The following is a 25,999-nucleotide window of genomic DNA, read 5'->3' on the forward strand; positions in this document are numbered from 1 at the left end:
TCAGACTAAACAGAAAAAAAAGTATACAAGGGTCTTCAAAACAAACTCTTCATATTTATTTACTGCTAAAGCACTGAATTAAAAAACAAAAAAACATCAACAATATATCAGCTCTGTCATTGTTTAATTAAAAATCTGAAAAAAGGGACGTGTGTGTCCACTTTGAAAACAAAACAAAACAACAAAAAAACAGTGCAAAACAATCCTCCAGGTAAGAAACAGATTCTAAATAAAAGGTAAATCATCTAAACAGTAAAGTGCATGTTTTGAGAAAAAGCCCCTCTGCTTGTAGTTTTATAAACTCTGAACAGGCAGTGAGGGTCACACACTGAAAACAAATGCTTTAAAAAAGAGGGGTGGGGGGGCATAATGGAGTGCATGTGCACTGCTTCAGTCTTAGTTTGCACATTCATATTACATTACTGTACAGACAAACCTGAACTCCAGTTAAACATCCAGTGGTTTACATGCAAACATATTCTCATCTTTCACACACTATGCATACATCAGAGGTTACACAGGGGCTACAGTTGACCTGCTACACATTCACATACACACATACACACACACACCATGCAGCCTCTTTCACACATGTGCACAGCTCCAGTCGTGTCCGTTCCAGTCCATTGCACTGAGGTTTACATGGTATTGTATAGCACAGTGACGGCACGCTGCTTTTTCTCAGCAGACGCTTTGCGAGAACGTCTTGACGAGTGTCCCCTCCCCTGCTGGCGAGACACAGACACCACGCTGCCGTCTGGGTCCTCCCTCTCAGCTGTGTCATCTTTTGGGCAGCCATGTGTAGATGGAGGAAGGCAGAGAGACGGTGGTGAGGATGTATTCACACAGGACAAACTTTTCTTTTCAGCACAGATGTTTTGAGTCAGCACTTTTTGCTTCTTCCAGGTGTCTTCCAGGTGAGACGGGGACAAAGAGAATGAGTCCTGGGAGTGGGAAGATGTTGTCCTGGTTTGTGTCCTCAGGTCTAAGTCACTGAGGTCGTTTGCCGACAGCTCCAGACAGTCCAGTTTAGCCAAGGAGGCTGATCTCTTCATGAGAGAGGGCGGGGTGAGGCCTGCCTGGCGGATACGAGCCTCCAGCTCCATGGCTCTATGCCACCCTGTTTGCTCCATGAAACTGCTCCCCTCTTGTCGCTCTCTGAGCTGCTGCCCTACTTCCATGCCTGGAGGGGTTTGTTCAGCCCCTTTATAATGTCCTGAATCTGTGTCCATAGCGTCTCTCAGCCCCTGAGGCTGCCCTAATTCTTGTACTGGACTGTCTGTCTCCAGGCCGGCGCCCTCATGAAGGAAAGCCTGAAGCTCTCTTAGTGTTTGCTGAATCCTCTCCAACTCCTGGCTGCCGCGAGCCAGTCTACTCTGTGCTTCACAGCAGGGGCCACGGCCCTCTTGCCTGCCCTGGGAGCTGGAGTCCAGCGTTTCTGTGTCAGACTCCTGCACAGTCACTCCATCCAGAACCATGTGCTTTGAAGAGGCCTGGAGCTGACCCTGCAGGTTTTGGCTGTGAAGCTGGCCCTGTGTTTGGGCTGAGGTATCTAGAGATGATTCTACTATTGGACTAGTAGAGGCCAGTGATGATGTCACCTCATGGCTATCTATGGGTGTGTGCACAGTGACAGGTATAGCACCAGAGTCTTGGCTGATAATTAAGTCAGGGGAGCATAAAGGGTCTGGGAGGATGTCTGTGCCTGAGGAGTGGAGTCTTTGAAGCTCTGTTTGTGACCCTGTGTGCTTTTCTCTGTCTTTGGATTTATCGTTAGCACAAACAGCAGTGTTCTCTCCCTGAGTGATCCTTTGTTCTGTGAAGTGCTGGGGGGAGTGGAGTGGAGGATGTTCAGTGCTTGGGGAGCACAGAGACAGTCTGACAGGGGGTTGCTCGGTGCTGGGGGAATGCAGCGGTGACCGCTGAGACGCCACCATTTCCAGTTCCTGCTTCAGCTTCTGCTCCAGCTGCTTTGTTGCCCGCCGCACCGAGCCCGCCGGCCAATCAGACGCCAACATGGAGGGAGACTGAGGGAGTAAGGGTGGAGTTAGAGAGCCCTGCGTGACTTCAGACGACTCTGCCTCCTCCTGGTGTTCTAGCCGGGTGAGCTGAGAGCTATAAGAAGATGGAAGGAGTGACGAACAAGAGGAGGAGGATGGGGTAGTGAGAGAAGAAGGTGGGTGGCGTATGGCTTCAATCTCAGTGACTATATTGCGGACTGATATCGCGTTGTCATGGTGTGTGTGATGGGTTCTGTCAGGGCTTATTTTGTCCAAGTTTTCATACTGCAGAGACGAAGACAGAAAGCAAAAGAAACACAGTCTTATTTTCTATCTTGTGATGTTTGCAGCCTTCATAACAAGTAACAATAACTACCATGAGTACCATCACTACACCAAATAATGTTAAAATAAGTACTCAAATATTAAAACATTGTCATGGCAATCTTGTCTTCCAACAGGTTGTCACTAGGATTAATGCAGTTTTAACAACTTAGTGCCTTTGCTAGTTTGTAGGCCTTCTACTAGATAAATGGTGATCAACAACAACTAAATGTAAAAATAGCAGCAGTAAACAGGAAGGCATTTTATTATTACAGTTGCACAGCTGTGGCCTGTGAATTCAATAATCAGCTCAGAATATAAATACAACCTCCTGGGACAGGTCTAAAATAGGGTAAGACCCAGACAGATATTTCAAGTAGTTATTTACTTGATTAATTGTTAATTAAAGACAGCATTTCATTTTATCACAGGTTAACTTATTTGTAAGAAAATAAATGACTACGAAGCTAAATGGCCCTTTACCTGACTTGTCACATTCTCCTGTTCTTCCTCTCCTTCACTAGCCTCTGTTTCTTCCAAAGACGTCCTCTGTTGCACCCGCTCTGACATTGTCCGAGCTCGGCCATCTTGAGCCAGACCCAGAAACTTTTCCCTGGCACTGAAGAAGTCAATGCTGTCCGTGCTGTGGCTGGATGAGCCGTCGGCCTCACCGCGGCTGTCCAAGTCGCTGCCTATCTGTAATTCACTGGGGTTGTTGTTGTCATCACTGGTGAGAGGAAGAAGTAAGGGCTGAGGAGAGGCAGTAACAGGACTGAGTGGGCTGAGTTTATCATTCGTTAAGTCTGATAATGATGGGTTTATGATGTCTGAGTCACTGGATTCCAGGGTGAGAGGTGAAATATCCTCCGAGCTGCTCCTCTCAGGTAAACTGAGGGACAGCTCTGCCAGTTTGGGTTTGGGTGCTGAAATAGGGAGATGTGTGGGAGGATCTCGGTGAGCACGCTGGAGTTCAGGTGTAGGTGGTAGGATGTGGAGTGAGGGAGGAGGGTGTGGCAGAGCGACAGGCACAGTGACGGCCACGCTTGCTGAATTGTCCAGTTTTTCCTCTGGTACTACAGTAGCCGCTTGGGGCCTGGGGAGGGGAGGCAGAAGGGGGGCTTCACAATCTGATGTGACCTCCTCCTGAACTGGTGAGTCACAGACCCCATTGGAGAGTGTGTGTGAATCAGAGGTGTGTGTGCCGTTAGTTTTGGAAGAGTCTTCAGGCTCTGCCCCGAGTGCTTGCAGTATGGCCACGCCCAAGAAGTGATGTAAGGAGGGGGAGGAGGTGTTGTTGTTATGAGAGTCTGAGCGGGCCAAAGAGGGAGATGACGGTTTGGACATTGTATCTGGGTGATCTGATAGGTCACTGTCAGAGTGGGAGCGCCATAGCTTATTATGCCTTTGTTTGCTGTGGAAGAAAAGAAAATGAGAGTCAGCTAGCTCAACGATGTTTCCTAAAGAATCTGCATAGATGTTGGTGAGGGCAGCACACCTTGCCAGGAGAATTCCCTGATACTCCTCCAGCTGTTTCATGAAGGAAGGGTTTGGTTTGGTGACAGCCCGTCTCTCTTTTACATAGTCAAAGGCAGTGTCCAGTGTCCAGCCGTACTCCTTCATAGCATAGGCGATCACTGTGGAGGCAGAGCGGCTCACACCCATCTTACAGTGAACAAGACACTTAGCACCAGCTTTCCTAAAAGACAGACAGGATTGTTGTATTACAAGATCTATACGGACAAATCAAGGAGACCTCAAGCTTAAGAGAGCGACAGAGTATGTGTTTGAGTCTCAGCCTACTTGGCTTTGGTGATGAACTTGTAGGTCTCGTTCCAGTACTCCAGCAGGTTGGTGGCCTCTTCGTCATACACTCTGATGTTGTGATATTCAAACACCCCTGGGAAAAAGTTGTCTATTTCTCTGGTGACATTCAGGATGTATCGCACCCTACAGGATGACAGCAAGAAGATGGTTAGCTTGGTGGATTGAGCAGGATGGAGCATTTAAACTGTAGAAAAGGATTCAAAAATATGGTTCACCGTGTTCTCATAAATGCAACAATAAGGTACCTGCTCATTCATAAAATGACTTCAATACAAAATTATGTAATAAGTTTATTAAAATTCGGAGTAAGTGTGGTACATTAATTAGGAGAACCAAAGTGACTGATCTCCTACCCGCTGTTCTGCAGCTCCTCAAGGTTGGATGCGTTCCACTCAGAGCCCTACAGACAAGGAGCAACCAAATATAATTTAAACACAGAACAAGCAAGAATTCAGTTTAAAGCAGGAAGAAAACTTTGTAATATGAAGAGTACAGTTTAAAAGGGCAGACAAAATAAAAGACATGGTCAACAAAGTCAGGTCAATAGTATAGTCTATATTTAACTCTGATTATAGGACAACAAGGCTTCATGGTTCTTACCAGATAGACGTGGTCAAAGATTTCAGTGGGGCTGTCCATCTGTCCCAATATGACAATCATCTCGTTGTCTATAAACTCCTTGAACTCTCTCAGGTTACACACCATCTGCCTCTCCAGCTCAGTTCGGATCTGGAAAGAGATGTCACCAATTCAGGCAAGGCCACTCACATAAATTATGTAATGAATAATACTGCTACAATGGTGAAAATGTACTCTTTTTATAGTGTTTGCAGAAAATGACAACTTTAATAGGACGTAGTTGAACTGAAAAGAAGAGAGAAACTGGAGAAGAGTCCATTAAATCCTGTTTATGGACCCCCTACTGCACATAATTTGTATTTTAAGTGCTAACACCTGCATTTACTTCCCCATGTGTGCATTTAATATCCTCTCACCTCCTTGCAGGTGACATTCTCCAGGTCCTTCTGCATCATGATCTCTCGGAGACGCATCTTGATCAGCCGTTCTGTACGCTCCCTCTCTGTGGGCCTGTACATTCAGACACAAACACCTCTATTTAAAACACCTGTAACAGATTTTCTCTCTAAAAAGTGGACACAAAGAGCCACCTTTACAGTCACAGTAACAACCCTTGCCTTCTGTTCATTGATTCATTTTCACACTAGTCTCAATGAGATTACTTGTTCCACAAGAGAATTGCCACTTTGTCTGATTCTCAGAAACTGGAGTGCGGCCCATCAGCGATCCACAACAAAGTCCCCTTGTAGAATATGCCTGTTGTTTTGCCTGGATCTGTTTCTAACCACTCTGCTGGGGGATGCATTTAGCCTTCAGACGTCACACTGATGATCCCAACAAGTGGCCTAATTACCTCTCTGGAGAGGAGTGCAGTTTGTCTGTCTTGTATTGTCCAATACAAACAGCAGAAGTGCAATGACCGTAAGTGTGTAACCACAGACATAACAGCATCACCTGTGTTGGAAACCTAGAACCAGTCTGCTTGTTTATCTGAAGCACCTTACTGACCCTCAAGAGAATGAGTCTGTGGGGTTGGGCAAATGAAAACCTTTTCACCCTTACCGACACTTAAAGGTTAGTTATCGTATTCTGTAACACTTTAATGTCATAACAAGTCTTGACTTGCCAGCAGAGTGCCTGAGGGAGGGACAGCTAGTTAAGGGAATAGAGGTACATGTTGTAAATGACGACACAAGGAATGATGTGTAAATAAAGAATGGAAATTTTTATGCCACTTCCATGAAATGCTGTTAGATAAGTAGCCTGGGGGTATTCACTGTAATCTATAAATCAAACACAAAAACATGTCAATGTGAAAACACTTCCTGTTAGGAAAATAAGCTGCCATGTCAACAAACACTGGCAGGTCACGTAACTTTGGCAGCCACGTGCAGGAAAACAAACAGGACTTTGTGTGTTTGAACGTCATAAAGTCTATGTGTAATCATGATGACAGGAGTATTCAAGAAAGCAAATACACAAACAGAGTAAATCTGTTTCTAGGCAGTTTAAAGCTGCCTCTTTTTCCTGTCTTCTTCTTCTTCTATCCAGGGGCATCAGGTGCATGCCCCACACTGTATAACCTCCTTCTCTCTGCTGGCCACCTGCTTCTGTCAATCCCCATTTTGGTCAGCCTACCTATGTGTGTGTCTGGATTCCATTTTTCTAAAAGTAAATCATGTCGGCTAAAGCTTCAGCTATTTTGGACACTGCTGGACCACTGCAGTGTGTGTGTAGGAGAGAGAAGTGAGTGAGTCCAAGAGAGAGAGAGACACTCCAAATTGGTAGTGAGGCACGTGACTAAGCAGCAGAGAGGGGAATTTCCCTGGTATTAGTAAAGACATAAATTCAGCAGCCGTTTCATTCCATGTATTCTGAGCTCCCTTGTGGCGCTGTTGACAGCTCAGTGCCGCAGATAACAAAGTTGTGTATGTGTGAATGATCATGAGCCTATGCAAATATTTCAGCCAGGCCTGTGTGCATGATTTGGATTTTGTTTGTGTGTGTGTGTGTGTGTTTGTGTTTTTTTGTTACCCTGGAAAGGTCACAGACATCATGTGTCCCCAGGTCAGGAGTCCAGGGGACTGCAAGCAAATTGCTTGCAATATTTTGCTTTAGAGATAAAGCAATACTGCCGACACGTAAGGAGAAGTGAGGCAATGTTGCTGTTTAGATGTGACTGAGGTGTATCTTACTTTTGCTCCTGAGTGCACACAGTTCACATGAAGCAACTTTGGCTTTCTTTGAATCTGTAACGCAAGAGTGCACAGCTGTGTGGGATGCAATCTGAATGTCTGGGTACACATATGTTTGTCCACAGGAGTGCATGTATGTTTTTTTTGTGCTTTTCACATGCTGCTAAAGCTATCCCACACAATGTCAGGTGCTGACTTAATAGGTTCACCAGGGAGTACAAAACAGTACCACATAGGAAAATACTTAAATGTACCTAAAGTAAATGATGTGCCTGGTGGATTGACCTAAAAGCTTTTGCTTCTTTTAATTAGTTTTTGCATCCATTAGATGTAAATTAAAACAAACTTAGTAACAACATATCCCTTAATATGAAAACCTCTCAGATAAGTTTATTCACTCCAAAGGGATTTTACACCACCACTACAAAATGCAAACTTGTGAAAATTACTCTCCATCTGGAGCACACCGCAAACCACATGATATTCCAGATATGCCATCATCTGTATAAGGTGTGCGTGCGAGTAATGGGTGTGTGTGTGTGTTCTTTCCACTACTCACAGGTCTGTGAAGAGGATGGGCGAATTGGCACGGTGGGATTCGACGTCTTGCATGGCGTTCCATTCGTTGACACACAGCTGATTGGAGGAGATTCTGCTCTGGTAGTAGCTGACCCAGGTCAGGAACAAACTGCCTGGGTAGTGGTTATGGCAGCGGGCCACTTCACAAGCTTTGTGGAGTGACTGTAGGGCTGACCTGAGGCAGACAGACAAAGAGAATAAGAGTCACACTTGAGCAATTGAGAAAAGAGTAAAACTTGCTCTTATGCTAGTCTGAGTCTTTCATAGCCCCTTTCAGACATGCACTCCTTTCTGTTAGTCTAGTTTCATCTTCAAATTTGCACCCTTGTTACATTTCCATAAAACTAACAGCAGCAATCTAAAAGGGTCAGTCTTTGCACAAGAGAGACCTGCATGCCGTCTCATTAAGACATGCAAAATGCTACAACCAAGAGCGAAGTCCAAAGAATACAAGAGAGGTCAGAAGAACTGAACTGAAATAACTGTAGATGAATGAATGTATCAGAGGATGTTAAAATGAAAGAGGTGATCAGAGGAGAAGCAACGCAACAAAGGGACGACAAAATGAGGAAACAAAGAGGGGACATGTGGGACAAAGAGAGATTAGCTTTAGACTGGAAAGCAGAAAGATAATGAGGAGAAAACAAGGAAGAGACGAGAAGCGATAAGAAACACAGACACAGATAAAATGCTGGAGGTCAAAGTCGGGACGGGGGGACGGGGGGTACAGGCAGCTCACCACATGGCCTGGACAGACACTGGCTTGAAGACATGAACCCTGTTCACCGTCGATACACTGAAGCCACTGTGGAAACACCAGCGACAACACAACTTAAAACATGTAAAAAAAGTTGTGAGAACAGTCAAGACAGCTGCTCTAGGGAGCAGTAAGCTGAAGTAAAATGAAAGGTGTGGCGTCTTTCTTACCCATCTCCATCCAAGTGGATCTGAGTGTCACTCCACAGAGGTAGAACCAGACCTACAGTACAGCAACTGGCAGAGAGATCAACACATTAACACAACAAAACCAGGAAACACACGGCCTCTGCTGAGTTGCTCACACAGTATGTGAGGATTTTAATGAGAGCTACTCACCTATCAGAGGACACAAAGTCCATGCCGAGTACGATGCTCTCCTCCGTGTCCTGCCTGCCATTAGTCGAGACCACCACCATGTAGCGAGTTACCTGAGGATAAGCACTCTCCAAACGCACAGCCTGAAAAAAAACAAACAGGTGATTTTTTTTTTTTGGAACAACTGCCCACCTCGCTATGTTTGTATTGGCATTGGTTTAAAGAATTTTTAACACAAGCTGGCAGTACAAACACTGAATGTGAAGTGTGAGATATGTGAGCATTTATTAGGTGGTAAGAGTTTAATGAAACACTTTTGAGTTCTTTTTAAATCCCTGTTTATCAAAGATGTGGCAATGATCTTAGAGGAAAAACAAGAATAGTTATAACTCTGAATTCTTTGGGTATCACATGTTTTAGGGTATTGTTGTGGATGCAGTTAGAATACTCTGTGTGTTTAAAGTCCTAGTTTCAGTGCTTTATATTTGCAAACAAAGAACTGAAACCAGGCACCATGATCATAATGCCGCTGAATATTTGACCTTCGTGTTCGTTTGTGTGTGTGTGCATGTGTTACTGACCAGTCGGATGGTGTCCTCGGGGCGCAGCACAGTGAACATGGTCTGAAGATGTTTCTGGAGGTCACCTAACCAAAAACAATTAGAACAGTTTCATTTTTCGTTTCTTTTGGACAATAATCAGTTACAGTCTCAGCAGTGAGAGGTCAACATAACACCTGAGATTGGGTTGCACTGAGATTCCCCCTGCAGCAAGTTTCCAACAACTTTGGCCTACATCTAACCTCAATGCTGAATAGAGCCGAGTGAAAGGAGTCAGTGTGCTGATGCTTTTTATAGCAGTTGTCCTATTTCACATCACAAATGTTTTGTATCTGTAAGTTTTTGTCTTCTGAAAATGTTTTAAAGATTATCAGCTTTGAGTTTTTTTCCCCAATATTGAGCAAACATGCTTTCCTGCATTGTGAAACTGTTTCACTGAAGTTAACTGCAGCTATAACCCATATTGCTGTGGAGGAATGTTCATTTGAAAACTCACTGTGCTTTATTAATCTCGCCTGCGAGTTCATTTCTAATGCTGCTGGCGGTGTAAGGAAGTGCTGGGAGAAGGAGCAGCTGTTGTTTGTGTGGGTACAGTGTGTACAAGTCTTTACCTGTGTGCTTGTTCCTGCGCTGGCTGATGTGAGGTGCAGAGTTTGGAGTAGGGCTGTTACCCCTGGGGAGGAAGACGGCTGCACCTTTTACCGTGAGGAAGTTCTCACTGATGCTGGAAGGAAAAATGAAAAAATGATTTGAATCTTGACTGACAAGGACTTCTGCCAAGTTATCTGCTTTTAGAGGATCTTATTTGTGTATTTATTTAATTTTAGAGCATTTGTAATCACTTCCCCACACATGCTGAACCGTTCCCGTAATAAGCACAAGATGGGGACAAGGAACCTTGTCATGAGATTATGTCAGTGTCACAATGCCCCATTCAGCCGGCCTCTGGGGTGCAGGCTCCCCAAATCAGAGCCGACAGGCCGATGCTTGCAAAACAAGATCCAAGCCCCAATGTGAACTTAGAACACAATGTTCTCTGCTCCTCCACACAGCTGGATTACACACACAGACTTACTCACACTAACAGCTGCCAGTAGGGAGGGATGGAAGGGGGGAGTGGGCTGGGAGTGGATCAGGGGTTCGAGAGAGAAGACAGAGCGAGTCTCCTACACAATGTTTGAACAGAGATAAGAGCGAGCCAGCATACAACGGCAGGCGGTATTGAACAGGGTTCTGTTTCTCTCTCTGGACACACATAATCTTATTAACTGTGACTGAGGTCACAGCACTGAGGAGAAGAACACATAATAAACTGAGGTCAGTGTTTCAACTGGATGCTGAACAGTGTGGCGTGTTTCCATGCTTAAGTACCCTGAGTGTTTGTTTAGATTCTCACAGTTGCACACTCACCAAAGCCACGCAAGACACCAATAAAACAGGTTAGAAGACCTACTTCTGCAGCTGCTCATGACATGTCAAATGACAACCATGAGACCAGTAAATCATGACCTTAACAATGCTGAGCAAGAGGTCTGCCACATGGTCGATCAGTGCACAGGGCACAAAAAACACTGTTTGAAGGATTCATAGAGTATGAAGTAACTTTTGCAGACAATTCCAAAAACACACAAACACACAAAACACACAAAAGATGGAAGAATTGGAGCCTATCTAGGAACTGAACCTCTTTATAACCATGAGGGTCTTAACCTAGAGATGTAGAGAAACCTCCTCTAGCTACTTTGAAATATTTAAACAGAGAACACACAGTGAAGATTACTAGCACAAATCAATGGGAGGTGATGACATCAGTTACTTGTATCATTTGTATTTGTGCAAATATTTTACCAATAGGATTATTATTATGGTCAACCACTGTATTAAATAATCGATCTCACCCTCGACAGCAAACTAGGAGTCTACACCCAATGAACTTGTACAGTTCATTGGGTTCTACAGTTCTACTGTTTCACATGCAAAAAAGAAAAATGGTGCCGTCTGTCATTCAGGCTTCCTATCATCCACTTTTTGTCTGTAACTCCATCTCTCTATCCTCCAAACATCCAGCTGACCTTCCTGAGTTTTGCTGAGACTAGATATGTAGCCACAGACACCAGAGACATGGGAAGAAAAAAACAAAACAAAACCGCTGCTGCCGAGTTCATTTCCCATAACCCTCCCACCCTTGACCCAGCTGTTTCCTCTCTCTCCCCTCTGTCACTTCCTCTTTGCTGCATCTCTCCAGGCTTTGCCTTACTTTTAATTTCCATCATTCTCCTCAATTACTGCTGTATCATGTCCCACTGCTCTCACATACCCTCATGCACTGTACTTGGCAATGACCATGTATAGCTATGCTACTGTACAATGTCATGTGTAATGTAACACTGCTTGTCACCCAGGAAATCTAGCATGGAAGACTGTGCACGTGCATGCATGCAAACATGCACTTTCACGCCTGCACGCAGACACACTGAGAAACAGTAATGCAAGCCTGACAGTTGGAGAGGTGGGGGGCTGTGAACGACTCTCTAATACAGTTTCTAAAAATACAGTAGTCCTTTAAAAGTCTCAGCTATTGATAGACTGAATTCAAAAGAGCAAATAGCTAACTTACTGTACAGAGAAGGCACACTGCAGAGGTATAACTCTAATAGCCTGTATCTGCACTGAAGATTGCCATTAGTTTCTATAAGTAGAGACATCCATTATCAGTATGGTCATAGCATACAAGCTGTACACCATATCAGAGTTGAAGTAATTAGTCAACTCGTCATTTTGAACAGAAAGATTTTCTACTTTATTCAGATGCTTGTAGATAAAATATGAATCAATCAACAAAAATACATAACACATAAACTAAAGCCAATGTATACATCTCTGCATTAGGATGGAAAAGGCAAACGGTGAAACAGAAAGAGGGCGACAAGTTCATTTAATTTGACTCTCCAACGTGTGTGAATGAGGGAGTGTGCTGTGAATGAGGGAAGATAAAGAAAGATGACCCAGTCAGAGTGTGTGGCAGAGCAGGGTGGGTCATCTTTTGGCATTAGGCCATCCCAGGCTTTAGGCTGAAGAGAAGCAGTAGGTACTTGTTCGGGCAACAGACAGACACAATCATCACTATGTAAGGACCACTCCACATAGTGGGCAGATAACTGGGTGACCCCCTCCACCAGCCTCTGCCCATATTAGTCACTCTCAGGAGGAGAGTGGGATAAATATAGGGCCTGGTTCTATGGAGGGCAGGCCCTGCTAAGGCCTTATGAGTTTGCACCCAAGACTGTTACAGCCCATAGGAATGACAGGGAGTTAGCTGGTGTGTGTGTGTGTGTATACACATGTCCACAGGTGCACTGCCGAGAGGCCAAGCTACGGAAAATGTGTCACATGCAGAAGACAGTGAGAGACAGATGAGCAGAGAAGGAAGTCTGTGGAGTGTCATGGTGGCACAGAGGAGCCACAAACCTCAATGTCCTCATCTTAGTCTGCCTGAGGAGCTGTGTCGCATGCCATCTCACTCAACCCACACTAAACAGTATAATCAAGGCAAAAAGAAGCTAACAGATTAATTACAGTCCCAAAGCAGGTTACTGCAACAAGCTACAAATACAAGACAAGCACATAAAGTCAGAATTAAAAATAACAAAGAGACAAACCAGGTCAAATGTAGACTCTTGTTAACTAGCACAGATGCACGGTCAGGCTATGTCGTCTTGCTGTCTAGCTTCTGTACAGTTCCTTTGGTGATCCAGTATGCAGGAAAGGGTGCAGGCATCAGCCACCTTAGTGAACTAAACATACCTGAACCAGGCATGCAGTGCTATTCTGAGGTGGATTCAGATTACCTTTTAACTTAAGAGTTAAGAAAACCTCTAGCTCGGTGGAACAGTACAGAGGAATTTAAACAAAGTAACTTCTCAGGTTGGTTAAACAAGGCTAGAATAATAGGTTCCAGTCATAGTAATTATTTATACTTATAGTACTACTTCACAGTATGTGAAACTTGGGACACATCCATTAGATGTCTTGCAACAAACAGGACTAGCTGGTATACGCGAGACAGTTATGCTGATTTAATGGGATTTACTGAAACTAATTATACAAACCTAAAACTATGTAGGTTATCCGATTTTAGATATATCACACACACAAGCATTGACCTACATTTAGTTGACCACGTCCATGTTCGGCTGCTGAAGTCCCTCGCACAAACACTTAAACATACACTTCACTGTGTCACGTTTCAGTCTTATCTGCTTTCTTAGGAAAACACCTATGCAACATAAACAGCAGAAGCGAGGGGTTTACTGGCAGCTCTAAAACTAGAGGGATAACAATGGTGTTCCCAGATAACGTTTGGACACAGGTAGCACTTAACGACAGCGAAGGCACTGAGGCTTGTAATTACTCACACAAACCCTGGTTAAACATTAACTTCCCCATGACATTAATAGACCTTACACATAGACACAAGAGGTGCTAAAAATCAAAGGATGTTATGGTGACGACCTGAGTGACACGAAGGTGTGGTGATAACAACAATCAACTGGCATCATGCAGCAATTCTAACAAAACCAGGAAGTCTGTGGATTCCCACATCGGCTCTAATTTACTAAACGCTCCACTGCCAGTAAACAGTGTGTGTATCTTGTGCTGTAACATCTTCCCATAAACTGTCCTTGTGCAAGTGCACATTAAAAAAAAAGTATTTCCTTAAAGATTGGGTTGGCCCAAATAATGGCTAAATATTCAGTTTCCTCAATAACCTAACCACACAATTCTGTGCAAAAAAGCTGAAAAACAATGCAATCAAATCACACACTGGCTTGATTTTATAGAAAACCACAAAAGAAGGCCAATTCTCACATGAATGATGCATGAGAATACTCACAACGCTGATGCTGAACACATTGATTTTTTATTAAATATGGTTAATGCTGACGTCATCAGCGTTTAATCCAGTGGCAGTAACTTCTACATTGATTTTTTTTCCACCCTTAAGCTTGTCTGAGCCAGCTTCCACATCAGAGCTTGGAAACACTAGAACAGATGAGCTTTGATCTGTCCTGGAGGGTAGACCTGTCTTCATCACTGGAACAACTCAACTAAAGCCTTCTCATCTCATCTCACCAGCAAAGGCACATCCTCGCTCACTTCCATCTTGATGTCTGCCAAAACAGTGAGATTACAAGGTAGATTCTTCGATTCAATTTCTGCCTAAGTTTTAATTGGCTCAGAATATTACAACATCTGCTGGCCTGGCAAACACAAGACCTACATGAGTTGGTTTTATGTAATGAGGTAAAGAAAGATACAGTCTGATCAGGGGTCAAATGTGCAGGTGTTTGTAGTGCAGCCCATTACAATAAGATCATCATATTAAAGGTGACACTTACCTTAAGTTATACATGACTGGTTCACTGTAATATTTTCTCAATCACAACAAACCCCTCACAAGTTATCTCAGCCCTTTTGGACAAACACACAAGGACACATCCAAGATAATCTCTAGATATGGCAAACAGGTGATGGTTGCCTCTTTCAGTAAAGTCCTAATATTGTGACATCCCTCATTAAGTCTGAACCTGGGAAACAGGTAGGGTGAGTCACAACACATGCAGAGCAATATGTCTTAGTAAGGTCAAAAGAGAGCACAGAAGATGAGTAAGAACCTGTAGCGTCACCAGGAAATATGTTGCAAAACTTTTACAAACGGATCCGCTTAATCACAATGAGTCAATGTGTCATAAAATGCTGCCATCATCATCATCAACACAATCACTGCATGTTTCAGTGCTATCTAACTCTCTGAATTTTAATACAGATATTCAGGTTTCACAAAGGAGCTTGTGACTTCACTGCCTGCCCCTGTCACGTCTTTTGTATATAAACACAACCATATATACAGCCACTGCATCTGCCGTTCGCCTCTGTTTGAACTTACAGCTGGTTGATCTGATTTTTTGACACCGCCGCGTCTTCGCTGAAGTAGGGCACCATCTTTGCCCCGCAGCAGGAGCAGAAGCTGACCGCCGACGAGCTGTCGGAGCCGGACACCGTGCCCAGGGTCATGACGCCGCAAGAGATGAAGAGCACAGGAGAGGCAGGGAGGGGTGTCAGGTGTTCTTGGTCCCAGAGAGAACTTTTACTTCTCCCCCACAGTCATGTGCTCCGGCATGGCAAGACGGCAAAACAAGTCCACGTCTTCCGTGGAGGCTTTAAGGTCGTGGTAAGTGACGAAATATTCCGCGAAATAGGAAGGCAAAAAAAGAACGTTTCCAAATGCAATAAATTAAGCAGGACGAGTAAAACTAGCACGCTATGTTGCTGCTCCTAAAACCAGCACCGTCTGCCTGTCCATGATTTCCCATTAAAGCCAAAGAGTCCCGTTTTAAATAGGTTTTCGTACCGTTTTCTAAACATTATTCATCCTCCGTTAGCGTACACAGTATCCTTCCTCACGTACAGTACTGAGACATATGACTTCGGTCAAACTCACACCGGAGAAGTCATGACAGGGAGGAGCTGGAGCCACGTGTTTTTGGGAAAAGTGGAAAGAACGACCGCCCACACTAACAGCACGTCTGCATGGACTCACTGCACTACAGTTTGTGTACAAAGCAGTGGCAACAGAGGTATTTACACCAGCTGGCTGGAAGATACTGAAGTTTAGTTTCTCCTTTGTTTTTATCAGGACTGTAGAGTTTGGCTAAAAGCTGCATACTTCTAGGTACTACATGGTACACGGAGTGATAAGAGATTATATAATAATGTTGGTCAATTTATTAATAATAATCCTAATGATGAATAATGCTTGTATTGATTGAGTGTCCCGTTTCAACAAGGTCAACATGTCCATTATCAAGCTATTGTGATGAATTAAACCCACATGTTCTTCACTGTCGAGACCTCACTTGTCTCCTTCTACACCCTTTTCTCCAAACACACAAACCTTGTGGTTGGGTTACATAAGCAGCGAGAACAAATGACAAACGGGATCAAGTTAATCAGACGGCGCTACCATGGCAGCCTGTAGTATCTGAGTAAAGTGGAGATACACCGGAGCCTCCCTTGTCAAGAAAAGTCTGGGGGAGAGACAACCCTTCACATTTAGCTACTCTGAGGATAACATGTAGGCCCTGAGATACTCCATGCTGTGAGATATGCGCAATGTTTTGGCTCATTTTATAGCCTGTTAAACTTTTATATTCTACAGGCGGGCCAACTCGCTGAGTCCTATGTAAGCTGACAACAATTTGAAAAACACTGTAAAACTACAGCCCCCTCTTTATATTCACACCAAATGTCCTACATTCTAAATTAAAACATCTGCAGCAGATGACCTCTACTTCTACACAGTGGAGCTGCTTTGTTATGTTCGTGGAAGGTTTTTTTTATGTTTTTGTTGCCTTCCAGATCACAGCAATTACTGATAGAAAGTTGACTAAGAATTAGGGCACTATTAAGAATGTGGTTGCTGTGACAGTTTTGCCTCAAACTTTCTAATCTGTTCTTTATTTGCTGCAGCGCTCACTGTATGTTCTATCTAGGACATACAATCTTTAAATGGTTTTGTTGTCTTTTCTGAAAAGATTATGACATTGTGGTATTTCTATTGGGTGTGTATTCTCTGACAGATTTCCTGTTCTCACAGTGCAAGATGATGGTTCCTCTGATCAGTGAAGAAAGCAACATTATGCACACATTTGTATCTTAAAATAACAACTTCCTAACAAGTTTGATGGCACACTGATTAACAACAGGAAGAACAGCACTATTTTCTTCCCACTCTGTGCCCCGAAAGCCTGGTCCCGTTTTCCCCAGATAAGTGCTTTACAGCACTTCATCCCACATTACCAACTTCGGGTCTTCAGCTTGAATTAAGCACTTCTCTAATCTATCAACACTCAAAGTAAAATAAGTTCTAAGCAATGTTAAATCTTGCTGCTTGCACTTTTTATGTTATGCATGGGGCATTTTGATTTATTCAAGATATAGAGACTACAACAAAAATCCATATTTCCAAAGTGACACCAGCTATGCTACAATGTGAGAAGGAAAACAATATGTTGCAGCTGACAGTGAAGGTTTTAAAACCCTATGATCCACATGTGTTGTGCCGAGAGCTAAGCTAATTACATCACATGTGAAACAAACACACAGACACCTGGAGCTCCTGTCTTCACACTTCACTTTGCTTCGTCTCACCTTCCTATCCACAACTCTTGCATCACAAGGGTGGTTGTCCAGTGACACTGACACTGAGGGCAACTGGGAGTACCAGATAAACACACACACAAACACACAGCTGCTGTAGCGCTTCTGTCATGTGGTTCTGTTTAGTGTCATCAAATCTACCAGCACTCTGTGGTGACTGTCTGTGGGCTGGTAACATGAGAGCATATGGTGTTTAGCTGAGCCATGAACAAGTTTCCCAATCGTCTTCCGCAACATGTCTTCCTTTGTGAATGGAAGGGAATGAACAATAACATGCGGGGCAAAGGGGCTGTGTGTGTGTGTCTGTAAAAGTATGCGAGAGCCTCTTCCTTGAGTGACCCCTGCCTTCCTGTTGCATACAGTTAGCGCATGAAACCAGTTGTTTACCACCCTGAGCTGGAGATGGACTACTATTAGCAAACTGTTGCTATGCCCCACAGGCACACAGGAGTGTGTACTTTATTCTAAGCATCACTCACGTTCTACATCTTTTAGAGTGATTTATAGCTCGGCTACAGCACAATGTTATGGACCCTCTTCCATCTTAAAGTGCCAAACATTTCTATAGGTGGCAGTGGCCAGAAAGATTGAAAACAAAGTAAACAACTACAACGCCTGAAGTTCAAATGTTTGCTGACTACTCAGCCCACTCGGCTGTGATAGGAGCACTTAACATTGGAGAAACACTGAGCCCTACTAACAGCCAGATAAGAAAGACAAAGAAAAGCTCTGTTATAAGGTAACTCAAACATATACTGCAATTAGGAAGCATTAGAAGGAAATATATGTTAATATGTGTGTTAATACGTTTAAGGCCCATATCTGTGAGGCCCAATGTATATTCCCAAATAATGAAGTGACACATTTATAAACTACTATGTTTAGTGGATGTGTAATTTCATTTATTAGCCACATTATAGACACTTTTCCACAGGTTACTTGTTATATAACAGAATGAAATCAAAGCACATCCAGAACAGGAGGAACCTCTGTAGTGCTTCAGTGGTCAAAACTGTTTACCTTCCAGGCGGAACACCTGACCAGACAAAGACTGGTTGGTTCCTATTTATAGAAGTCTGCACTACATAACCCAGTGAGACCTTATTTCTCTTATTCCTCTTTAAATATGTTTTTGTATGCCTCCTGCAATGGTGGTATGACTGACTAACCTTTTTGACAACCAAATGTACATTCTGAGGTTAAAAAAATTTGTGTGTGTGAAACAATATTTTGTGCTACACAAAACAATGTTTGAAGCAAACAGGAAACTGATGCTGGTGTAGTCACTAATCTATGACAGGGAGTGCTCCATGTTTAAACAGCAGGTGTACTGTAGGAAGGCAGCTTGCAGGTGTGGTATCTAGTTTAGTGTTGGTGTAAATGACAGAGAAACTGCTTATAAACTTGAAAAAGAGGCATGTCTCCACATGAGAAGCTGCTGTTCAAAGAGCTCGGCCTTGGCTTGGTGTTCGCTATCGCACCTTGCCATTCTTGTTCTCGGTAGCTGACTCATTAAATTTTTGGTCTGATAACCCAGCTCTGCTTATGTGTCAGTGCACCTGCACAGAGAGCTGCAGTGTGATATCACGAATGCATAACAGTACAGGAAGAGACTTGTAATGCAAGCGATTTTAGCTGGTTAATTAAGAGTTCAAAATAAGTTCTACAGGACCTTACCCAGTAGGCGTCACTTACACAGACAAAATGGTAGCCAGGTCCCTAATGATGCACAAGGGTTAAAACAAGATGGAGAAACCTTATTATAGCTTGTTTGTTTACTTTAATATCAATACTGCAAACAAACAACACTATAATAGAAACCCAAGCTTTAATCAAACAATACAATGACCTGTATTGCACTCTGTGAAAGGAAGTGCTGCACAGCATGGACACAATGGACAGACAAGGTCAAGGGGGAGGGCTACTAAACAAAAGCCCTCTTTCTTTATACAAGCTTTTCTCATCCTCAGCCTGCTGTTGACAGCAGTAGATTCACTGACACAGCCTTAACTAAGGTAACACTAGTGTTTCAACATGTGGCACTTCATGAAGTGCAAACCAGACAGAGAACTGAAAGCAATGACTGTTGCTGACATTTCAAGAGAGACTCATGCATTTTGTGTTGGAATTAACCTTTTGTACATCACCTCTCTGGGTAACAGGTCCAAGATTAAGTAGTCATAAAGTACACAAACCAGAGCAACCAGATCAATCTCAGGAACGTACGTAAGTAGAATCGCACTGCAAAACATCAGACATGATTTTCTTACTTCCATAGTGCCACATCAATCCCTACTCCAGTGAGCATTCCTGCGCACATCAAATCAGTAAATATGATTAAATGTGAGAACAACCAGGAATTAAAAACAAATTTGATCATTCTACCAGTGTGTTTCAATCTGGTCCACATGTGACATCTGTGCACTGACACCTGATATTCCTGCAGATGGTCATAAGACAGGCAGGGTGCACATCTTTTCTGCAGCAGCAGTATTAGAACAAAATGTTTCAGCTGCTTTTAGCATTTACCCAACCATTAAAAGATTTACTCAGAACAGAAGAAAACCTTCAATCGCTGGTTTCATAACTCTGAATAGTAAAAAGGAGAGGTTTTGCTAACACTGTCCTTGAAAGTCAGTGTCAGTCCTGAGGCAGCAGTGTGTGGCAGAGATTCATTATTGCACTGCAGCAATGTTTTACTTCATTGGCGTGGTAGAGGCGGGTGGTGGAGAGAGACAGCTGTTTCTGTGTGTCTGGGTGAAAGGGACGTTGACACATGGAGAGAACAGAAAGAGAAACAACGAGAAAAGTGACACAGAAAGGAAGAAACTGAGACAAAGTCAAATTACAGTATTTCTACACCGCAAAAGCTATAGGCCCCTATACAATACTACTGGCCCACATTACTACTTAAATCCATATGTAGGGTGGGGATGGCACAGTTAATTGGACCTCTGCTCTTATGTAATACACATCAGGGGTCACTCAGCAAGGCCCTTGGCTGCACCCTGCATGCATGCAGAGCGGGTCTGAAATGGTGAGGCAAATGGTAAAACATAACAATGTTAGCCATGCAGGGAATAAGGCCAGTATGTGTATGTGCTTCCATGGCTATGACTTCACCAGTTGCTGCTGCTTTAAGGTATTACCTAACAGATAATTGGGACCATATGTCCATCCATTCACTGTAGGGGTGTGGTAAAGGCTGAAACGATGTCATTGTGCTTCGATTTTCAAATATATCTGACACAGATGCCTTTAATTTTTTTGCCTAATTCATATTGCATTCTGTAACACTTTAGCACTCTTGACACAAATCAATGCAATCAATATTTCTATCCACACTAATGAGGTCACATTTTTAGAAGGATTTGTCTTAGACTTCAACAAACAAAGATGAGAAGATGTAAGAAATTTCACTGAAATCTGCATTAACGATACAAATGTGTCTTTCTTGGTGAATTTGTGTGTGTATAAATAGAAAATTCCCAGACTTGATAGTAAATGCACATTACCCAACCATGTGAATGAGCTCAGGCCCGAAGACTTTGACCCTTCTAATGGCCGCAGACCCACGGGAGCCTGAGCAATTTTTTTTCAGATGAGTTTAATTTTACCTTATCTGAGGTCTTACAGGGCTCATGCACTATGAGGGGGTTCAAGAAATGCATGAATGAAATCTGAGAGTGATAGTGGGCGACCGCCAAAGCCCAAATGTGGAGAAAGAGAAAATGACGCAGCAGATAGAGAAGCACAACCTCATGACATTAAGGCAACGTTTCAGTCAGACCAGTTCTTCCGTACTGCGCACTGCCAGATAGGAGCTATCTTTCTTAGGCTGAGTTCAAAACAGCTGAAATACATCAGTCAGGTTTTACTGCACTGCATCTTTACCTGCTGTAAAAAACAATTAACAACAACTAAAAACACGAGTTATTACTGATAAGAGCACAACACAAAAATGACAACGCCTGAGATTGATAGCACTCCAAAGTTTAGACTGGTCTGCAAAAGTCCCTTACAAAGTCCATTTATGACGGAAAGTCCATACAGGCTTTTGATCTTCCGCTCCCTTTTTAATGATTATCTGCTGAGTTTTTCACGGACTCACAGGGATAAAACTCAGTTTTTGCTTCAACAAAGCCACATTTCTGATTATAACATGCATAACAACAGCTGGTTATAGGTCATTACACAACATTTAGCATATGTTTTCATCTTATTCTCCCGGAAGTATGTGAATTTCGTTTCAACACTGAGGAGAGCCTTGGCTCGAGACACAGCATACTGTAACAACAGAGGCACCTGAGTCATCAAAACAAAAGCACAATAAAAGTGGTGACGTGGGTTCCTTTTATAAAGATAGTGATATGCACGTCAAAAGCAAAACATAAACTCCACAACAGCTTTTATGGGAGTATCATGCAAATCAACCACAGCCTCTGACATCAGAGCGCCGAATAAATATTGACAAAAAGTCCTTACAAAGACAGTAACAGGGAAATACTGAAAACTTGTTACTAACTTCTCCATTTTGCTATAGCACAATCCTTAAAAGAAAATACTTGAATATGCAATAGCATAAAAACAAGAAATGGCATGGATTATGACACTACTATTGGAATTTTACTTTAGAGGGGTGATTGATACATTTAACATTTAAAAGAGAAATTGTTTATTTCACACGGTTTTTCAGTTAGTGTCAAAACGTTGAACTGCACATGCTGCATAACTTCACATTTTACCTGATGCCAAGAATTTACCAATCATCCCTCTTATGACTGGATTACTGTATGGCAGCCAATATACTTTGATTGGGTTATACCATAAGTATAAATTCAGTGATGTTTTTTGATGTTGTTTGTTGATTGATCTGACACACATGCTTTATGTGGATACATATTGAATAGATTAATTGTGTTGTTTTGCACTGTAAGAAAAAAAACACAACTGCATTACTCTCATGTCAGGAACTGTAATAAGAAAACAGTAATACTGTTGTACAGTCTCCCCCTAGTGGTTTGAGTCACACCTTACAGATTCTAAAGATGCTGTGGGTTGACAGCGTTATTGCAGGAAACTGGAGACAAAGACAGATAAAACTGTTCGGCGTCTCACCTCCTGGGCTGGGAGCGGCGGTCATCCTCACCACTGCCTGACTCCTGGAGAAGCAGAAAGAATAAAAACCATCATCAGCAAAGAAAAGGGGATATTTATTTAACACTTTTATCAGCTCACATTTCAGAAAGAGCAAACTGTATGATATTGCCCAAAGAGACCTGGGAGGTTATTTGCATCACATGCTGAGTGAGACTTAATTAATCTTGCATTAAAAGAGTGCTAAACTGACCGGCAGCAAGGGCACCTACATAAAGCTTTTCATCTGTAACTTCAGTGGCAAGGCAGGGCCAATGTGGTATTTTAAGTGAGGCTGAAACAAACTGAGTGTCCATGCCGCTCCACCCCCACCCTTCATCTCTCTTTTTCCAAAATGCAATCACCCCCCCAACTGCAACCAGCACAGTTCACACACACAATTTTTAATCCCAGCCTGATTCAGTAATCCCTCCCAAACTAGGGGGGAACTTTCTCTTTGGCATCAATCTGTCAATCCTGACTAGTACACAGGCCAAAGCATGCACACACAGGACACTGAACATTAATTTAGATGCTAATGCTGATGGTGATGTGTGATAATAAAAATGTGTGAGAAAGATAAGGCTTGTAGGTCAGGTGAGGAGGAGGAGCAGAAGCTCGAGGAAGGAGGATAGCATTTTCATCTGTGTCCGCTATCACAGATTTTATTAGGCCTGGAAAGCATCTGGCTGAATGATGCTCTCTGCATCAGCAACCTAACAGGCTGCCTCCAAGGCAAAATATGGAGGCACAGGAGAAATAGCAGCCTGTGCATCAATGGTTCCTGCACACACGCAAACACACACACAGCAAAATGCTGTCCTCAGCAGATTTCAATGCCATATAAAATAGCAATATACCATTACACCGTTGTGAAGCACTCATATGCTGATATGTACTTCTAATATGTTTGAAACAATATAACAGCAATAAGCCTGGCTGTAGATGGGTACAAGCTTATCTCCATGGTTACCATGACACCGCGTGGATGTGTAGGGAGTGGTCGTATAGCCAATGAGAACAGGGGATTCGGTGTGCTGCTAGGCAGATTATTGTACATCACCAATGCCATAGGGAAGATACACCCATATATGAGAAGCAAGATGATGTTAGCTGTATTAGCATAAGGCCAATAATCTGAATCCTGCAAAACCAATTTGCCCATGCACTAATAAAAAAGATTACACAGCATCATAATGGAAAAGGCGTATTGCATATATGCTAAGGTGTAAGTGGCATTCAGCCACTGTTCCATGTTTCTTATAGGAGCTTATTAGGAGTTCCTCTTTCCTTACACTGATTTGTTTTGTTATCTTCTTCTGAGGCCTTGGCCCTGTCCCCCCTCGCAGCAGCACATATCTCACAAGAACACTCACATGGTTGCTTCCCATCAGAAATGAGTCTCATGACAAGCAGCTGGTAACCTCATCCTGTGATGCTTTCACTGTAATAAAGCTACACACCGTTACTTAGGGGTCGCCTAGTTATAAACTCATCTTTAAACATCATTTAACACAACACAGTCACTCTGAATGTATCTGTAAAGCCCCATGTAGCTCTGCACCATGTAGTGTTAATCAAAGGTCAGAATCATCCGCTTCTGCTATGATGCAGTGTGAGGTAACATAGCCAGCATCACTCCTTACAGTTATCACAGTTTAACACAGTTTATCCAGCTAGTCATGGCTGAAGGCAGAGGTCTTATCTGTGGCAGCCACACCATCACCAGTCCTGCTTCGATCTGTGTCAGGAGCCTGGGAAGGCTCAGACTGTCAGTGGGTATAAGAGGACAGCCACGCTGCTTCCAATAGGGTCTGACAAGCCTGTCACACTAACCCGCTTTCCGGGCAGATCCTCTCCCTTTACTGTCACTCCACTGACCGGTGCTCACTTTGCAGTTGTTGTTGTCCAGCGTCAAATTGGACACAAGCACAACAAACAGCATATTCCATGTTAAATATCCACAGAATTCACACCAGCTCTGACTTTTATTGCAACCTGCTAAAAAGTTGTGGTTCTGCTGTTTTAAAACCACTGTCTTTCTGGAGAGAGGAAGTGAGTTAGCAAACACGAGCTAATACGCAAACTGCTAACATTAGCTAAATTAGTTGACAAAAACTTTTCGCACCTAACATGAGTCAGGACTGAGACTGAATAAGTTGAAAGGCAAACCTCCACCTCTACAATGGGACAGTGTGAGGTTACTTTCAGGTTACACTGTGATGCTAGTGGCTAGTTATGTTAGCCACCCATGTACATGGACCGGGAGCGGTGAAAAGTGGGCTAACGATAGTCTCCACTGTGACACACCGACGAAACTGAGCCAGAATGTCAAACCAGTTCAGGGATACTTACCGACACGCAGGGACTGGAGGTGGTGCTCGGTGTCGGAGACCGCTGCACAGTGACCAGCGCCATCCCGGCTGCTGCTGCTCAGACCTCGGTCACCTCGGAGAATAGGACACCGGGAGAGCGGGCATTATTTTGGGCAGAAACTACAGTACGCCCGAGCTCCCGATTGCCGGTTGCTCGGTTGCCCCGCTATTGTAAAGTTGATAAGAATAAACCAACATATCTGGCTTTTAGGCTTTCAAAATAAATGCTGGATACAGGATGGCGTGTATTAGCTAAAACACACACATTTGTGAACAGTTAGTTTGAATTAAAACGTTTATTACGTATTCATAAGACACTTGAAAATGAAAACTTGTATTTATTAGTTCAGGAACGACTTGGGTTAGTAATGCAAATAGTTTTCTTTGAAATGGAAAAATCTATGCTTTTATTTTGACAGGTAAATCCCCGTACTTCCTGTATAACTCCCACTGACTTACCAAACGATTCTGTTTCGCAGGTTTCAAGCGCATGCGCAATGGCAGCCAGCTGTCAAATGGGTTACTGGCTTCTTGATGAATACTTGTACTCCCATTCATCCTAAGGTCACTGCCAGTTGATGAATGAAACTGGAAATAACACTTGGTCTATTTGATGTAGATACTACACTGAAGCATGTTTGTGTTTCTGTGTGTGTGCAGTATGATTTTGGGACAGGTGGCACACAGCATTATGAATAAATAAAGGTGTGTGCTTGTGCACAGAATCGGCTAGCAGATGAAGACCTAACCTCACATCTCTGTGCCTCCATGTTTTTCATTTTGTCTACATCCCCCTCCTCTGGGAGATGATAAGATGTGGAGGTTGGGGGCAGGGGTGTGAAGCAGGGGGAGGTGTTTGTGTGAAGGATGACAGTGAAAAGGGAGTCAGAAGAGGATCATAAGGAGATAGACATGCACTAACACGGTGCCATAATCCAAGAAGCAGAGCAGCTTTACCATAAATATTAAAGAGGCCAAATATTTATTAGATTTGTCCTTACTGAGAAATGTTTATGTGGCAGGAAGGAGAAGGCCTGGGTGGATGGGTGTGGAGCTGAGGTCTCATTTTGATTCACTTCATTCATTGCATTATCTGGGTCATTGCCTCCTCCTTCATTTCCTTGCATCCCTTG

General features: G+C 43.2%; 1 protein-coding gene across 2 annotated transcripts; it reads right to left on the minus strand.

Annotated features, from left to right (window-relative positions):
* Positions 1-105: 105 nt before the first annotated feature.
* On the minus strand, positions 106-25,018 carry ssh2a (slingshot protein phosphatase 2a). Of its 2 annotated transcripts, XM_028419160.1 has the most exons (15): positions 24,847-25,018; positions 22,474-22,517; positions 9,747-9,859; positions 9,157-9,221; positions 8,597-8,718; positions 8,429-8,494; positions 8,241-8,306; positions 7,482-7,676; positions 5,144-5,237; positions 4,749-4,877; positions 4,502-4,548; positions 4,125-4,271; positions 3,820-4,020; positions 2,808-3,735; positions 106-2,285 (listed from the first exon to the last, which is right to left on the minus strand). In XM_028419160.1, the coding sequence occupies exons 1-15, from the start codon at positions 24,907-24,909 to the stop codon at positions 639-641; spliced, it is 3,927 nt and encodes a 1,308-aa protein (XP_028274961.1). In that variant the 5' UTR covers positions 24,910-25,018; the 3' UTR covers positions 106-638. The 2 variants fall into 2 exon arrangements, with proteins under 2 accessions (XP_028274961.1, XP_028274960.1); XM_028419159.1 differs by lacking the exons at positions 22,474-22,517; positions 24,847-25,018 and adding an exon at positions 15,083-15,650.
* Positions 25,019-25,999: the final 981 nt, after the last annotated feature.

This window comes from Parambassis ranga, chromosome 13 (assembly GCF_900634625.1).
Source record: "Parambassis ranga chromosome 13, fParRan2.1, whole genome shotgun sequence".
Classification (NCBI taxonomy): domain Eukaryota; kingdom Metazoa; phylum Chordata; class Actinopteri; family Ambassidae; genus Parambassis; species Parambassis ranga.

Bases quoted from the DNA above. Each gene is read 5' to 3' on its own strand.
- ssh2a (XM_028419159.1), bottom strand. From the start codon at position 15,210: ATGACCCTGGGCACGGTGTCCGGCTCCGACAGCTCGTCGGCGGTCAGC. The intron at 9,860-15,082 runs GTAAGTTCAAAC...TTTTCCTTCCAG, and splicing joins AAAAATCAGATCAACCAGCT to CATCAGTGAGAACTTCCTCA. The intron at 5,238-7,481 runs GTGAGTAGTGGA...CTGAATGTACAG, and splicing joins CCCATCCTCTTCACAGACCT to GCCCACAGAGAGGGAGCGTA.